This window comes from Strix aluco, chromosome 19 (genome assembly GCF_031877795.1).
Source record: "Strix aluco isolate bStrAlu1 chromosome 19, bStrAlu1.hap1, whole genome shotgun sequence".
Lineage (NCBI taxonomy): Eukaryota > Metazoa > Chordata > Aves > Strigiformes > Strigidae > Strix > Strix aluco.
This window is the reverse complement of record NC_133949.1, coordinates 13,054,911-13,072,074: the sequence shown is the minus strand read 5'-3', so window position 1 is coordinate 13,072,074 and position 17,164 is coordinate 13,054,911. Positions and strand designations below refer to the sequence as shown.

The 17,164-nt window shown below is 42.8% G+C and overlaps 1 protein-coding gene across 3 annotated transcripts; it reads right to left on the bottom strand.

Moving 5' to 3' along the window:
- Positions 1-927: 927 nt before the first annotated feature.
- Positions 928-16,382, bottom strand: DHX40 (DEAH-box helicase 40). Of its 3 annotated transcripts, none has more exons than XM_074845141.1 (17): positions 16,107-16,382; positions 15,667-15,812; positions 15,179-15,298; positions 13,803-14,033; positions 13,545-13,611; positions 12,835-12,966; positions 11,304-11,403; positions 10,765-10,851; positions 10,075-10,257; positions 9,442-9,522; positions 8,617-8,774; positions 6,348-6,462; positions 5,953-6,061; positions 5,546-5,640; positions 4,933-5,002; positions 4,293-4,521; positions 928-2,423 (listed from the first exon to the last, which is right to left on the bottom strand). In XM_074845141.1, exons 1-17 carry the CDS (start codon positions 16,243-16,245, stop codon positions 2,284-2,286), a joined length of 2,202 nt encoding a protein of 733 aa, XP_074701242.1. In that variant the 5' UTR covers positions 16,246-16,382; the 3' UTR covers positions 928-2,283. The 3 variants fall into 3 exon arrangements, with proteins under 3 accessions (XP_074701242.1, XP_074701243.1, XP_074701245.1); XM_074845142.1 differs by having other exon boundaries at positions 928-2,420; XM_074845144.1 differs by having other exon boundaries at positions 16,111-16,382.
- Positions 16,383-17,164: the final 782 nt, after the last annotated feature.

Genomic DNA, 17,164 nt, shown 5'->3' with positions numbered 1-17,164 from the left:
ACTGTTAATAAGTACAGCAACATAATGAAACTTCACGTTTCCTTCTATGTTTATTAACTGACAATGTAACTCCAGCCCCTAGAAACAGGTAACACAACTCTTTTTACCAGTGCTTCAGAGGGGCCGTGTGCGTTGTAACGCACAAGCAGCCCAGCAGACTAAACCCCTGCTTTTCTTATATCTTTCCTTGTTTTGCAATCCCAGGGTTATTTCCTCATACCATTTTTGCTTTGTATTAAATTCACAATTTCAAAACCTCTGAGCAGCCCTGGAACACAGGGGGAAAAAAACCCTCCCTTCTTGCTCCTAAGTAAAAAAATAAATAAGAAAGCAAAAAGTGGGCATTCTAGCTACTGATGTCAGACCTAGTGTGTGGGGCAGATGTCACTGGACTTGCAAGTGGCTGTGACATTGCAAATATGATATAAATCAAAGTAAACAGCAATAATTTGTGGGCTTTTGCAAAATTCAGACTATAGGTTTCATCAAGAAAAAGGGCTGGCTTCTCAAAGCAGAGTCTGAACAACAGTGTGAAAGAACAAAACCCTTTTCTATCTGAACCCAGGATAAAGGACCCAATGAAAGAGAAATCGTAAACATGCCACTTCCTACAAAGATTGATCACAACCAGTAATTGATTCACACACTCCCTCAGGAACAAGAAGGCATCAATCTTGCTGCAGTGTCTGTGCTCTCGGAAGAGGTGCAAGCGGCAGCAATTCTCCCGCCGTTAGGAATTCTGCAACTGAAACTTGCAGGGCAGCTGCAGGCAGCGCTGCTCGCTCCTGCTATTGCCGTTGACAACTGGGGTGTTCTGAGTTAAACCTCTTACGGCCTCGCACGGTGGCACTTGGCCCCGCAGGGCAGCGTACGCCGCAGCTGGACTCACGCCGCCTTCGTGGGGTTTGGCAAGTACACGGACCAGCCTCAGGTTTTTCATTTTAATAGGTACAATCACAGAAAGAGGGACAATTATCACACCCACTCCCTTCTTTATGAAGAAGAAAATTATCATTCCCCTGAAGAAAAGCCCAAGGTTTTTGAGAGCTTATGATGAGCTGCAGCCTGTGCAGTACAGAGGTGGAATGTGTAACATTTTACACCGAGTGCTAAGGCCTCCTTACAACATCACTTAACAGCGTTAGGTAGTTACCCGGAAAGCAACTGAAGGTGACACACGGTGTACACAACCGAGGCATGAAAAATGACAGTAGGTTCTTGCAATTTTTTGGAAATTGTCTTATACAAAACATGACATACCGAAAGTGAAAAACAGCAAAAAAGACAAGCTCCACACTAGGGCACTGGAACATTTTAGGATTATTAAGGTGACAGTATGGGATTACCTCTTTAGTGAGAAGGAATCAAACTTTATGAAGATAAAGCATCACAGCTCTTTGCTCTATTATATACTTGAGTCAAGGAAAAAAAGATAGTATTTCCTTGTGTAGTCTCTCTACACGTTTGAAACACTCATTCTCCAGGCTGAAATCCATACATTTTAAAAAAAACAGCCACCAAACTCAGAAAAACAGCCCACAAGGCAGCAGGCCTGCTGATGGACCACAGGATGTAACCTGGCTGAGTACTAGATTGACTGCTGGGGGGTTTTTTTGCCAAATGGAAGACACACAGTGCTAAGTCATCCCTGACAAAATGATGCATTGCTAGCAGGAATGTGAAAACATTTACAAAATACTTTGCATACAAAGACATCTTCACCCAGAAACATCACTGTACATGGTACAGCACAACACAGAGTAGGAACAACACTGCAACAGAGAACACAGGCAGCGAACGTCCTTTTGAATTTAGATCCTGATGGTTCCATCATTAAAAGAGCACATTCTCCTGAGTAGTGCAGGAGCATGAAGACTGTATAGCCACAATCATACAAAGTAAAATGGATAAAAAGCAACAGTTCCACTCCTTTAAAAAACCACCTTTAAGAAAATTTTATTAATAATGGCACCGAGACCACTGAGACCTTTCTAAGCCAACTAAATGCCACAGAATTGGCACCACTGTCAGTATCGTGTCTTCATCCACATTTGAGGCTGCTAAATTGTTGCCAGTGACACGCAGCAACGAAATTCAGCTTGGTAACTTTTCCTTGCTGGATGCAGCAGAGGAAGATTGCGTTTGTATGCTTCGGCACTCAAACTTACCACAAAGCAGAAGTTTTCCTTCATTCCAGTTAGTCATTTTGCATTATGCAAACATACCCAGAACAACTGCATCAAACTGCCTTTCCTCACAGTGGGAGTAGAGCAGTCGTGACTATTACCCTATTTCTTTCACTGGGCCACTTAAACCCTGTGCTCTTTGCTGCTTTCTCTCCAGATAGCGAGCTCGGGCATCCAGTATCGATTGATCATCGTTCCTTCTCTCCATCTTCTTTGTAGAGTTGTCTGTGACTCCTTCTGGGGGGAAAAGAGAGAGAGAAATCTACTCTTCTGCATCAAAAAACCCCTCAGCATTACAATTTCTCCTGTTTGTAAAATATACAAAAACCCCCAACACAATCCCAAATGTTTTTCAAGTCCCAGTCAGCCATTTGAATGACTTCCAGAGAGGACAGACTGTACCACAGCGGGGAGGAAAAAAAAAAAGTTAAAAATCATGCCTTAACTCCCATGTCAATATTTGCAGCTGGGTTCATCTTGTCCCCAAATATGTATCTTGCTTTTTATCGTAACAGATACATCTTGTGTTCTATGCACCCATTTCTTCTCTAAATTACTCATCTCAAACTCAGGTTTAGGCAGGAGAGGGACAGCACTGGGAGCAGGAAAAAAAAAGCTTAGACTAAACTATAAATTTCCAGAGGTAGGAGGAAGAGGGAGGATAACATACAGATAAAGGACTGGGAAAAGTCAATACTCCAGATCAGACGCCATTACAAATGCACATTCCTCCACTGAGCTGAGACCTTGGGAGTGCTTCTCCCAGAAGGAAAGGAAAGCAGGAAATATTTTCAGTTTAAATAAAATTTAAAATAATAATAATAATAATAATAATAATGATTGAATGATTTTTTTTTTTTCCCTAAGACACTGAGAGCTTAAGTATTGTGTGAATGAAGCAGCTACCGCAGCCTGTTCCCAGGGCTCTGGGGCTGGGCACCAGATTCTTTGATGAGGAAGGAGCTTTAATCAGCATTCACTATTCACTGGAATATTTGTAATTATTCTGTCTTGCAGTCAAGTAATAATTCAGCTCATGCTGCAGCCTTTCCTTCCACTGGGTACTAATTAAGCCTTTGTCAGCTATTCAGCCCCCTATTTTTATGAAGGTCCCAGAAATACAATATCTGTAAGGTCAATATTAATCTCAAATTAATTTACAATTGCCCAGTGAAGTCAAAAAGTTAAGGGGGACAAAGAGAACAAACCTCAGCTCCTTGGACTTCAGATAAATAGATGAGGCTCCTCTGCGTTATCCAATAATGCAAGTATCCTTTCCAGCAAATTTATAACCAAATCCAATTCATGTTTTCATAATCTAAAAAGGTTGTTTTATAAAATAACGCAGCACAGAAAGAGATGCTGGTCTAAACACAAGAATCTACATTTTCCCCATTGTTGAGGAAACTGAAGAAAATCTATATTGCCAGTGCCTGTACTGTATACTAAATCAAGTTTTGGAAGGGTCAGCTCAGGAGTAAAGAGGCCCTTTGAATACTTGGCTGCTTTATGAAACCTGCTGACAGAAGAATTCAAAGAATGTCAGGCAGCCAGATCAGTTAGCAGGCACCAGTTTTAATTAAAACTGTCTATTTAAACATATGGCATTAAATTCATTGTCAGAATGAAACATTCACCAAAACGTGATTTTTTTCCCCTTGTCTTTTGTTTGGTGGGGTTTTTTGGGTTGGGTTGGTTTTTTCCTCCCCTGCCCCATAGCTCTTAGGACTTCTCTCTCTCAGGACAGTATTATTTCGGGTATCTATGGCTAGATACCCTTTGCAAACTTAAATAATGGTCAGACTCAAAATGTTTTTATTCAACTCTGTGTTAAAATTCTGCTCCTGCCAGCTATAATTAATCAAAAGAAGGGGGAAGCATGGCAAGACCCAGCAAGCAAACACCACTACACGCACGGCTGAGGCAGGAAAATAAGCATTACAGAACTGTAGTAAAACAAGGAAACAACTAGAGCTAAACATCAAATATGTTAAGCACATCCAGATTAACACCTACTATGTGTTCAGTGACATAATATACACACGCAGGTCCACAACAACCAAGAAAACCACACACGCCATAGATACGGCCTAGTGACGTGCTTACCATACTGCCTTTTAAGATCCTCCTTATGTTTCCACTTGGTTATTTCCTCTTCAGTTACTTCCTCCCGTGCCACACTGCTCAGTTCATATGCATCGATTTGATGCAATCTGGGCAACAAGTCTTTGACCCACTCATAGCGAACAGGACACACTGTCCGGACATAGATTTTGGATGTCACTGTGACATCATGGAAGATGATCCACTCGAGGCTTGTCTCCTGGTTATATAGCTGAAAAATTTAAAAAAATATTTCAGAACTGGTAAAAAAGAATTTTTATTTCTAGAGCACCCTCCACTGGAGTATCTTCCAATGCTTCAGATGCAAGAATAATATAAAGCTGACAATACCTTACGTTTTTAGACAGGGAAACTAAGACATGATGACTTGCTTAAAATCACCCAGGAAATCCAAACAGCCAGAGAGAAAGCTCAGCCTATGTCACACGTGTTTTATAAGCCAAACATTTACCAAATTTGAAGAAACAAGGCTCTTCCCACTCTCAAAATGAACACTGCAACAGTGCTTCTCCCAGCCACAGGTTAGCACAAACCAAGCAGAAGAGGAAGACTTTACAGCGACCTGCCTCTTGCTCTTTTTACAGATCCTTTGCTACTTTATTAACAGACTTTGCTAACTTACTGTAGATGAAGGATGGATGTAGACTATGCTGCCATGTCCGTCCATTGTGCAGAATGTCCTGGCTGCAGATCTGAAAGGTTTGTGAAAAAAAAAATAAATATAATGAAACACACTTTGCTGTGATTAAACAGCAACACTAAACTAAGCAAATCAGCAGCAGCATAGAAGAAAATATTCAAATATATAAGCAGAGGAAGATCCTTCCAGAACTAAACTGCAAAAAACACCAATGAGGAGTAAAATATTTACCACAGTAACACCACAGATAACACCACAATAATAAGCAGAGTTTGGGACTGAAGTCCTTGACAGCCATGATAACTGGACATTTCCAAGCCCTTTAGTTTAATATCTGCAACTACTCATCAGCTTGCAAGTTTATTTCACAGATAAACTACTATTCCAATGAGGTAAGCAACTTTCCCAGGAATGTAATGAGTCAAAAGCAGAGCACCTATCAGGCTGCCAGCCCTGTGCAGAAACACCACCTCCAGCTACAACTGCTACTTTGAAACAACATACAGCCCTACCATTCTGTTTCAGTAAGCAGCTACACCTTTAAAGAATATGCATAGTATCTTCTCCATCCAGTTCTCCAAACTTTATTACTTACCTCCTAGCTACATTGATAAAGTATCCTGCACAAAGACATCTTCTTAGTATTTCAGTTCTGGAGCCTTCAAATGTCTCTTTAGGGAAGTCTGGCAGCTATGTAAATTAAAAAAACCCCATGAATCAGCATCTTTCCTAAAGAAAAAGTGGCTATACCCCCTCCATCCCATGGATTTTAAAACTCTGGGTTTCTCACCCTATGGAAGCCATGAGGAGGAAAACCCTCCTTCTTGCTTGTTTCTGCTACCATACCTGTGAGTTACACAAGCTACAGCAAGGATGCTCTAATAAATATTGAAGTGGATTAATTTCTACTGGAGAAAGGCAGCAGCCATCTGGCAAAGGCTCAGTAGTCTAGTACATGTCTTAAATATAAACTCAATCATACAGAAAAATCGTATTTTTTACCTGTTTCAGTTTACTGATTATTTCCCGAAGTTGTTTTTCCACACTAAAAGCAGATTTTAAAGCTCTCCAATGGATCCAGTATTTCTGGCACCAAGCTGAAGGAGACTTGCTGAGAACAGAAATACTTGCATTATAAAGAAGCCCTTTGTAAGCTGCAGGCAGAAAGTTGCCTCTATTTTTTGTTATGGTCGTACAAAGAAGGCAACCTACACAGCCAGATACTTTGTTAGCTTAAATAATAGATGTCTTGATAGAAATTACAGATCACAATAAGGAATAAAACTGCAATTAGGTATGAGTACATACACGTGCATATATGCAATATATCTAAAACCAACAGCAGCTGGGAGTTACAAGTAATGCAAAACCACTTACTGTAAGGAACCATTTCATACCTTGCTTTGCACTGCTCAAAAATATTTAAGAGGGTTGCAAAGTCATTGCATCCTCCCACTTGTGAGGAAAGTTCCTGGTGTTGAAGCTCAGCCTCCTTTTGCTTCTGAGGATCACCTGAGGAAGTAAGTTGTATCTCACTTTAGTAAAGTCATTTTTATTTATTACTCCTACTTAATCTTCTGTTAGCATCTCTCCAAAGTGTGTTTGACAGCCTTGGCTCTTTATTGATGTTATTTTTAGATTTGCCTCTCCTCCACAGCTGCATTTACACTTCCTCCTCCCTCCACTACCGCTGAACAAGAACACGTAGATGCTATTGAATCTGTGATTAATCTCAGCAATCAGCACTAGAGATGAAGAATTCTAGTCTCTTAGAAAGAAAGGTTCTACATATTTCTCTCTCACAATCAATTCAGCTGCCAACATGGAAAGATAAAGGAAAAGCGACCTTAAACAAACAGTTCACAGGGATCAAGTGAAAGTTTTGCCCTGAGAGAAAAAACAAGACTGTAGAGACCACCTCATCATAGCACCATCTAATCTACTTAACTCAGCTTTTGTCCCCATACTCAAGTGCCACAGTAATGAAGGTCTTAAAATAATAAGAGTCTAGAACAAACACAATCTGCGAGTTTAGTGGGAATTCACCTTCACTAAATGCTAGGAATGTACTAGGCAAAAGCAACATTTCCAAAGTGTTATTTCAAGTTTTAAATACCCGAAGAATTTCTTCCCCAGCACAACCTATTCCCCTGAGAAGAGAGGGATATGGCTGCAAAGGCCAAGGCACTACATCGCTGCTGGACTGCAGACGATGTCAGAAGTTTGGGGGTATTAAAAGTAACACCGATGAAGTAAGGAGGCCTGTTCCTATACATACTGCACATGAGCAAGTGCCCTCAGGATGGGAGTCTCTGTGTTTGCGTCCTAATGTACTAGGCTGCTGGCGAGTTACGAACAGGCGTGCGTTAGCTAGCTGAGCAGATAACAAGAGCATATCGCCAGATGGAGGATGGGAAAGCCAACGCATGTTTGTGGGAATGGGAAAAACCCCAGAGCAGAATCCAGGCTATCAGTACTGTCAGCAGTGTCTTTAGCTGTTGCGCTAACGGGCACGGTTAATAGACTACAGAGATAACTGGACAAGAGCCAATGAGTGACTAGAAAGGACAAAGGTCTTCCACAAAGAGCGTGCTACATATAAAGACTATATGTAGCACAGCTGGGGGGGATGGGTCAGGGGCAGACTGGAGGGGAAAGGAGATAGGAAGGAGAATGTGGGAGACTGAGTTTAGCACTAGTAAGAGGCGCTAGCTTGGAACCACAGCAAAATTACTTTTTCCATTTAGAGAAACACTGGGAATGGAGGCAGTGACAAGCTGAGTTTCTCACAGTAACTTAAAAGGTCTATTTGGTTAAACACAGTTATTGAGCAGAAAAGCCAATCCAGAGGTGACCCCATTCGTTAAAAACAAATTAATCAGTCCCTGTTGTCTGTACTTAGACCAAGAGCAGAACATCTGCTGTGATGCATTTTGGTTTTCTGGTGTGGTATGTTTGTTGGGTTTTTTTTTTCTTCTTCTCTCCCCTCCTGTAACAGTTTTCCCCCTTACGATCTCTCAGCAATCCACTCACTTACCCATATGTTGCTTTACAGCTCACAGTTCTGGGACAAATGCAACCCAATTCCATGCTATTTTGAAATCTTTGGAACAGCTGTTGTCCAATTCCTAGCGTGCAATGTTCCCTGACTCCAAGACCACAGAAAGTTGTAAAAGCAAACGGGCAAAGTGCCACTGTGTATTTGTCCTAGTCTTACCACTCTTCCCTACAGATCTGCTGCGATGTACTCTGGGAGACAAAGCATTGCACTTGAGGAATCTTTCTCACACTGCAATGTAAGGGTTTATTTAAAGCATTAGTTTAAGGTAAATACTTCTGTCTCTCACCAGTGTTGGGCGCAACTAAGGAGACGAGCTTGCTCCCTGGCAGGAGTATCCTTATGCTCAAGTAAAAGCTTGTGCTACCATTGTTCAAAATAGAGAATCCGTTCCCACTTTATAACCTTGAGATACACCTATAAGATACTGTTGCCTCACAAACTATTAGCACAGAAAACTACCAAGAGCAAAAAACCCTGCAGGGGGAAGCTGTAGAAAACGTCTCCAGGTGAAGCAGTGTGTGCTGCCTAACCACTGCCGGAGACGTCCCTGTCCAAGCAGAATTCCCCACCCACCTAAGGCTGCTTTGGGATAAGGGGCTTCCTACCTGGACGAATGAAGACATTTTCCACAGACAACATGGCTGCTATGGGGAGCAGCAGGTCTTCACAGTCAAGAGAAGCAGCTTTTATGACAGCACAGGTCAGGTTGGGAGGGAGGGGAAACTGCACCAGGAATTCACCCAGTCTTGTCACATGGCCTCTCCTTATCCCAGGAAGAAGATTCAAATACCAGATTTAACAAAATTATGTTTAAATGTAAATTGGAACATGCACACACAATGTCACCCACCATATATTGATAAAGAGCATAACAGAAGCATTTCCCTCTGGACTGTTCTAACACTGCAGATAGGTGCTGGAGACATGAAGCAAGTGTCACTAGCAGATCCAGTTTGCTTATGCCTGCTTCATGGCAGGCAAAGGCAGCTTTTTAAGCATCAGATGCTTTTTTAAGTGTATTAGATTTTTTTTTTTTCCACAGAAGAATTCCTGGAAGTTTAGGATAAGATCTCACTTCCTGTCTTGACTTCTTGGATGGGCCTCACAGCTAATGCCTAAGCACCTTCATCACAGCAGTCTCGGATCTGCTATCAGGAACTGCAGCACAGAGTTGAGGTAATTTGTCTGAGATCACTCAGGAAATCCAGGACAATGTGGAGAAATTAATCTGTATCTCTCAAGTCCTAAGCCATGCTCTAACCCTAATTTTACAGAGTATATTAAAAGCCAGTAGTTAACTTCCTGGTCTAATGAGGAAACAAATTCTACTGCTGGAGGAAGTCCTTTAGTCCACATGAACAACTCACTAACACTAGTTAAACCATTAGATCTTAAATTCTTGTAGTGACTACACCCCTTTATTTTTTTACCTGTCAATAGCATTGCACTGGTAAAGTTCCTTGAGAGCTTCTAAAATATGTCTTTCTTCAGGGCAGTCCAAATATGGAAATCTACGGTAAAAAATGAAAAAAAAAAAAATCTCACTGTTCAGACTCAGTATAGCTTTGTTAGTTTTCATATTTATTAAAATACTTTTGTAACCTTTCAATACAGGTTCTGACCAAAGTGCACATAAGCATCTTCAGTATATGGGTGTGTTACTACACATACAGCCTCAAGCTGAAGAATTACGATGACAAATCCCAGCATGGCACATGCAAAGATGAACTGTATGTTCTGCACATGTACGATCCTAAAATTAAACAGTTCCACAGAGATGAAGCTTTTGGGATATAAACATCGTTATTTTAAAAGCAACACTATTAACTATTTAATTTTGGAGAGGAGGAGCTAGTTTTGGCAGAACCTCAAACTGAACTTGAGCTCAAGATCCAATCTGGCATTAAAAACTGAGGAGAACAGCAGAAAAGCTGATTGTGTTGAAGTGTCACAGGTGGCCGGGGCCCTAATCCTGCCTCCTGCCAACAGGCTGTTGGTGCCTGTGCTGCCTTGCTGCTGCGACTCAGGCAGAAAATGATAATCCCCCCCTCCATGGAGGTTACCTTATGACATCATGCACAGAAAGGCACTTCAAGGTCAGGATCACTGATGTCAGACTGGTTCTCCTGATCTCTGGGACCGTGTGATCAGGCATGCACTGCTCCCAGAATTCTCTGCTATACAGCCGATAGCTTTTTCCAGATGATGTCCTGCCAGCCCGGCCAGCTCGTTGCCTTGCTTCACTCCTTCCAAAACAGAAAGGCAGGGGAAAAAAAAAAACAACAAACTCTTGATCCCTTCTGTTATTATCCAAAGCAGCACACTGTAATTATGATAAATAATAGCAATTTCTATGCTTGTAGATAGAAGATATATTATACTGTGCAGCACCTGAGAAATCCAGCTATACAAAACCTAGCAGAACGAAGAAGCATTTCTGTGCAAGGGAAGATTTTTTTAAGCTTCTCTGAATCGAGCTGTTGTATTCAGCAAACACAAGATGACATGTGAGCCACAGTTCAGACTATACAGACAATGCATTGTCAATTCCTTCTTAATGCCTGTAACCTATACGAAATTATATGTCCTGAACCACTTTCTATTTAGCAGCAAACAAAACTGCTTTAAATTACAGAGCCTCAAAGCTGCCACCCCCTCCCCTTCCCCCCCCCCCCCCCAAAGATCAACTGATAAATCAGTATTGTCAGAGCAACTCCCAGAAACACCAAGCACATGACCTTTTTAAAACTTACTTTGAAATGGGAACCACCTCCAGTATGTCCAAGCCAACTCGAGGGTTATGATTCAACTGCTTCACAAATCCACTATCTACTACGTATCTGAAAAAGATTCATAGTCTGTCAGAGAAGAAAACAACACAGGTCTCAGTAGACAGACAGGTAACTGCCACATGCGTACCATCAAAGCAAGAACACATTTATCCTACAATCACTGCAAACAGGTAGTTGCACTTTGCTGGTCAGCTGCAGCCCTGCAATGCTTCGGTCTACAGGATGTTGCAGATAAGACCTCCCAGCACCCGAGGAGATCATGCTCATTTAATGGAGCGGAGGTTTGATTTCAAATTAGGGTCCAACAATATTAATCATCTGTAACGCTATATAATAGTATCAAGGGGTTTTTTATTCACTATGTACACAAAAAAAAGGCAACAGGTAATTACTGGGCAGGAGTAGTAGCAGAAGGAAGTCAGACGCATTCTTCCAAATCTAGTAGAACTTTCTGAATTATTCCCTCTGTTACAGCTTTTATGAAGGATAGGAAACAATACCTGACTCCTTCAATCGTCAGAGATGTTGCAGCAATGTTTGTGGATACCACACATTTTCTAATGCCTGTGGGAGCTGGCAAAAATATTCTTTTCTGTTGATCTAAAATGACAGGTAGTCAGTCAAGCACTCTGTTATGTTACAATGCTGATTTCAAACCACATTTCCAACACTGTGCAAACTTACTCAAACGCTTAGTGAAAGTCATCTGAATGAAATTAGAAAGTGAATCACATAACATTCTAAAATATAGATTCGATATTATTTTAGCAGATGCCAGAAATCAGAGAATATCTTTATTGTGTGTATATTCAAGAAGATTTTGAGATCAAGAAAGGCCAACTCTCCTGGATGTTTCCTAACCCAGAGCTAGGAAAAACAAGCAAGATGTCTGGTCTTAATAGAAGGATTCACAAAGGATTTGAAGTGTTTTAACAATCAGAACAAGTGAAGGTGAAAGTGAAAAGATTCAGTTAAACCCCCCCGCCCCGTTTCCAGGAAATCTTTTAACACGTAACAAAGCAGCATATGAAGTTTCCATGAATTCACCTGGCTTTCCAAGGAACAAAAATGGGAGGTGGAAATTCAACTTTTCCCTGAAATTTTCTCACTTATTATACTTGAAAAATATAAAAATCTCTTTAAGGACAATTCTCTCTTGTGTATTTAAAAATATTCAAGCACAGTGGCCTCTGAGAAACTACCATAAAAGAAAAAAAAAAATTAAAAAAAAAATATATCACTCTCAGTCAGGAATCTAACACCCATCATGGAGTAAGGAAGAAGCTATACCTTTCTTTTATGCAACTTTTCATTTTGCTCTTTCAAGAAGGTAAAAATTTTGTTCCCTCTCTGCAGGTTGTTACCAGATCTTTCCTCTCAGCAGCACTTCCAGATGGAAATTGCTGTCCTGCTCTTAGGAACACTTATTCAGCCTCACGGCATTCTGCATGCTGAACCCACGCATTCAAACATTGTGCTCAAGTTCATCTGAAAATACAGCGTCTGTGTTCAGTAAAGGTCACAAGGCCTTTGTTTTTAACTCTTCAAAACTAACTGTGGTATTGCTGCCAAATAAAACAGACTGACTCATTCTGATAACCTGTACTTTTCTATTTGTGTAACACTGTACTACTTTTATCTTCCCTTACAGGTCTACTCTCATCACCACAAACCTACCGGCAATCTATTTTCCATATAAAATAGAATGTGAGGGCCTAAATAAGACATCTGAACTTTCAGTTACACAATATCCCCTCTTCCTAAGCTTGAGACCTTGATGCCATGTGAAGCCATTTCCTGTGCATACGAATTTTAACTGGAGGCTTCTCTGCAAGTACAGAGAAGGCTGAAGTTTGTTTAGTTTATGGACACCACAAAAACCCCACAGTGCTACAGTACTGTAACAAGCGGGTTAACGAATGACATTTTTTCCAATCACGACAGAAATATCTGATTAGGATACTATTTGTAACAACTCTTGCAGTTAACATTTATGTGAATTAAGTTCCATATGACATTATATGCTCTTACCTGTTGACATTGACCCATACAACGGTAAGATAAGCAGGCCTTCAACAGACTGATCATGTACTTCATACCGGTAATCAATAGATTCTGCTTTCTTGAAAAGCAAGTCACAAGCTCTTTCTATTTCAATTTGACCTAAAAAACATACAAGAGCATTTAAGCAATGTATAACCTATGTAGCTACAACTCTGCCTTCCTAGTTTGTGACATCTTTAAACAAGATTGTTTTGCCAATATAAGAGAGTCATCGACACCATTACGAGAAGGGAGTAATACTTATGACAGTCAGTTTAGGAGGTGACATCCAGTCTTTCCACAGTGCCTCTCACTAAGCTTTTCCTTAAAAGATGACTGCATGAATGCCTGGCCCATACACTGATGTAGGGTTTTGCAGCTAAAGAAACGCTCCCTTCCTGAATTAACAACAAAATAAACCACGTAGACAATACAGAGTAAATTTGGCACAGGAAGAAAAGAGCACATGCATATTTTTAAGTTAATGTATTTCCTGTCTGATCTCATAGGCATGGATATACCTAAACATGCTCTGAAAAATATTACTTCACATCACTATGTGCATCAATCTGCAACTTTCCCTTCTCTACTTGCTGCTCTGGGTCAAACTAGACAGTCATTGGAAGGATGTACTGTTTTGCTGGCAATGCCATGCTTCACCTGGAATAACCATCAGTTGTTGAAAGAAAAATTCGCACCTGTCAGGAAAACCAAGATGTCGCCTTCTGGTTCATTTAAGTGGATATCCAGTGTCACTTTTACAGCCTGAAACAAACAACAAACAACCCAGTAACAGCTGGAATCTCACTCTTTCTAAAACTCATAGTACTAATTCTTCCCTATATTCTACAGAGATGCTAAGAACGCAACAATACAGCAGCTATTTCTTGTGGTCTTTCACAGATGATAATCGTACCAAGAACAGAAAACACAACACAAAGAAAAACAGGCCAGACCTCTGTAACGTAGGCAGAGCTGCCTATGTCCCTTGGGCTGAGCAGGTTGCAGAATATCTCCTTGACAGGATAACTTCTTCCTGGAATATGCAGCACTGAACAGTGTCCAAAGAACTCCGACAGCTTGTCTACCTCCAGGGTCGCTGACATCACCACCACTTTCATGGCCGTCTTCCTGTTTGGTGGTTTCTTCTGTAGAAATAGTTTCTTCAGCAAACCAAATAGAATATCCTAACAGAAAAACAGAAGCAACTTACATTAGTACTCCAGCTTTCTTAGAGATCCCTGACAAACTTGGAAGGGACTGATTTTATTCCACTGACATAGCGAAGACAAAAAATCACATCTTCAGGGCCTAAGCACTCAGAAGAATACATACACTTACCCTGGTCATCTTGTAAGCGTGCTAATTGGTTTCTATAACTTAATTATTTTTTTATCAGCTCATCTCACAGCCTATAAACAGAATCAGTGTAACTTAAAATCCTTTGGTTTTCATTTTTATCCTCTCGTGGTCATTTGCAAGCAGCTACCTCAGACGCACCTTAAGAAGTCATCACTTTTGTCCTGCATACATTAATGGACTGAGTGTGGACCCTCATTTGTTGTACTATATGTTGTTACGACTTCAGCAAGTTTATTCTACTCTGCAGTGCTCTGGATTAAAAATCTGCTCCTTTTAGTTAGACAGATGTGATAGACCGGTAACTTCTTACATCACCCTAGCTCAATTACTTGCAATACCCTCAGATGCTTGAGGGCAGAATTGGCATTCAGAAGTCCTTTTCCCCAGCTGGGCTGGTATGTTGTTTGACACACAACACAATCTCTTGAGGACTGAGTGACTCGAGTCTCACTTTGCTCACCACAGAAGGGTCAGAGTGACATCTGATAGCTTTTGGTACTTAGGTCAGTCTAGACACTTCCATGATCCCAAAAGCCATAATCTCTTTGCACAGTCACATACACACTCTAAGAAACATTAGGCCTGTGAATGAGAGAGATGTTTCAGGGTTTTGTTTGTTTCTGCATGTTTTTTTAAAATTAGGATTGTAGAAAGTTTGTGTTCACTGTGCTGGCTTCAAACTCCTGGAAATTTTGGGAATCCAACAGCTGGCCAAGTTTGAACTGCTTTCAAATGGAACAACAGCTACAATTCCAACAGGATTACAGACCTCATCTTATTTTCAGATTATGCAGCACGTAAGAAACGAAGCAGAAATTCTATGGTCTTAGGACAACAAAAGGATAAAGTGCATGCATGGAAAGTCAGTAAAAATCCCTGGGGATTATGCAGAAGTGAAAAAAAAGGAATAAGTAGACCTCAGTAAAGGAGAAATAGTGACCCAAAAGGACAAATATAAGGCAACACTCACAGTGCTGAGGCTCCGCTCATGAGCTTCATCCAAAATGATGATGCTGTACTTGCTGAGAAGGGGGTCTGCCAATATTTGCCTCAATAAGCAGCCATCGGTCATATACTTGATGGCAGTATCCTGAAAGGTTTAATTAGACATTTAGCTATTATCCCAGAAGTAAAGTAAACACTTCTACACAGATCAAATATTTGTCCAGAACACACACTGAGATTACATCACAGGTGCCTGGCAATGTTTCACTTGTAGGCCATTGAAAAAATTTCATCAAAGGAGTTACATGATACATACAACTGCAGCTTCACCACAGCTGGGACAGAGGCCTTCTCAAGGCTCTAACACCTTCTGCCTGCAAAGCCCCAGGAGAGGTGACAGGGCTGTGCCACTCCACGGAGAGGCCCACAAGCAAAAAACTGATCCGCAGCCCGCTGACCCCACCACACCCTGCCACAACAACACCTGCAGGAACACAGTCCTCGGAGCCCTACCTCGGTGGTGCAGTCATCAAAGCGGACCTGGTACCCAACGACACTCCCCAGCAAACAGCCCATCTCCTCAGCCACCCGCTGCGCCACTGAGATGGTGGCAACGCGCCGGGGCTGGGTGACACCAATGGCCCCATGCTTGGCGAGGCCTAGGGGAGAGAGAGAGAGAGAACAGGGACGCTGAGCTGTGCTGCTCGGGGTCAGTTTATATACAGGTACTTACGTAACGTATATACAGCCATAGTTTTTTAGTTGAAAAGGTTTAGTCACGCCACCTCCTCTCACCACACCCGCATCGGCACAGCACAGCGCGACGCTGGGTCCCCCCTGAGGGGACAGGACTATCCGCGTTCACCTGTGCTTATTCCCCACGTTTTGGGGGCCGAGGCCGCAGAGCGGAGGGGGCTCTCAGGGGTTGGTTCCCCCCCCTCCCCGGCCGTTACCTGCCTCGAAGAGGTACTTGGGCAGCTGCGTGCTTTTGCCGCTGCCCGTCTCGCCGGTGACGATGAGGAAGGGCCGCTCCCTCACGGCCTCCACCAGGGCCCGGCGGGACCGGCGGATGGGCAGGGCGGCGCCTTCCATGGCGGCTGGGGAGGCGGCGGCCGAGCGTCACCGCTCCGGGAATCCCGGCGGGGCCCAGGGACGCCCAGGGACCCCCAGGAAGCCCCCGTCACCCCCCTGACGTGACCTACGCGGAAGCAGCGCCGGCGCGCGCACTGATGACGCAAGCCGCTGTTTACGCACGCCTGGCGGCATGCGCGAGCCTCCACGCCCCGCCCTCTCCCTAAGCCCCGCCCCCAAACGCCCCGCCCCTCCGCACAGGCCCCGCCCCCGCCTTCCCCCGAGCCCTCTGCCCCAAACCGCAGCCTGCCCCCTGCTTACCCAAAACCGTTATTTTTTTTGCCAAGTCTGCTGCAGTTTTTCACAGCGGCACTTCTTCCTTCCTGAGGGATGTTGCCAGCATAGGGAAACCCAGCGGCACCTCTCTTTGTGCCGCCCCGGGGCTCCCTCTGGCCGGCCCAGGCGCCTCAGCCCCTCCAGGCCTGGCACAGGTGAACTGGGGCGTCAGATCAGAGCGCTCGTGGGGGATGTAACCAGTGGCTCTCAACAGGTTAAATAGCCCCTCATCGTTGACACAGCGTATGGAACAGACGCGATGGGGGGAAAACAGCTTTGTAAAATCAAAAATCTCTGTGATTTGCCATGCTGAGGATGCTCGGACCTGCCGCCGGAGGCCTGACCAGAGGCCCCAGCTTTCTGGCAACGTCTGTGAATTCACGTAAGACCTGAAGGTGGCAAGCGATGTACACTTAACATGAAACCAGCCTGCAATCCAGGTTCCCAACTTGTGCCTAATGGCTGCAACTAAATCCCCTTTTCTGCTAAAGCACAATTTTTGCATTGTGCTTTGTACGTCATAACATTTTGTTTCCCTTACAAATCCTGTGTTTGTTAATGTTTCACCCTCCATTAGGCTCTATCAGTGACAATCACAGTAAAT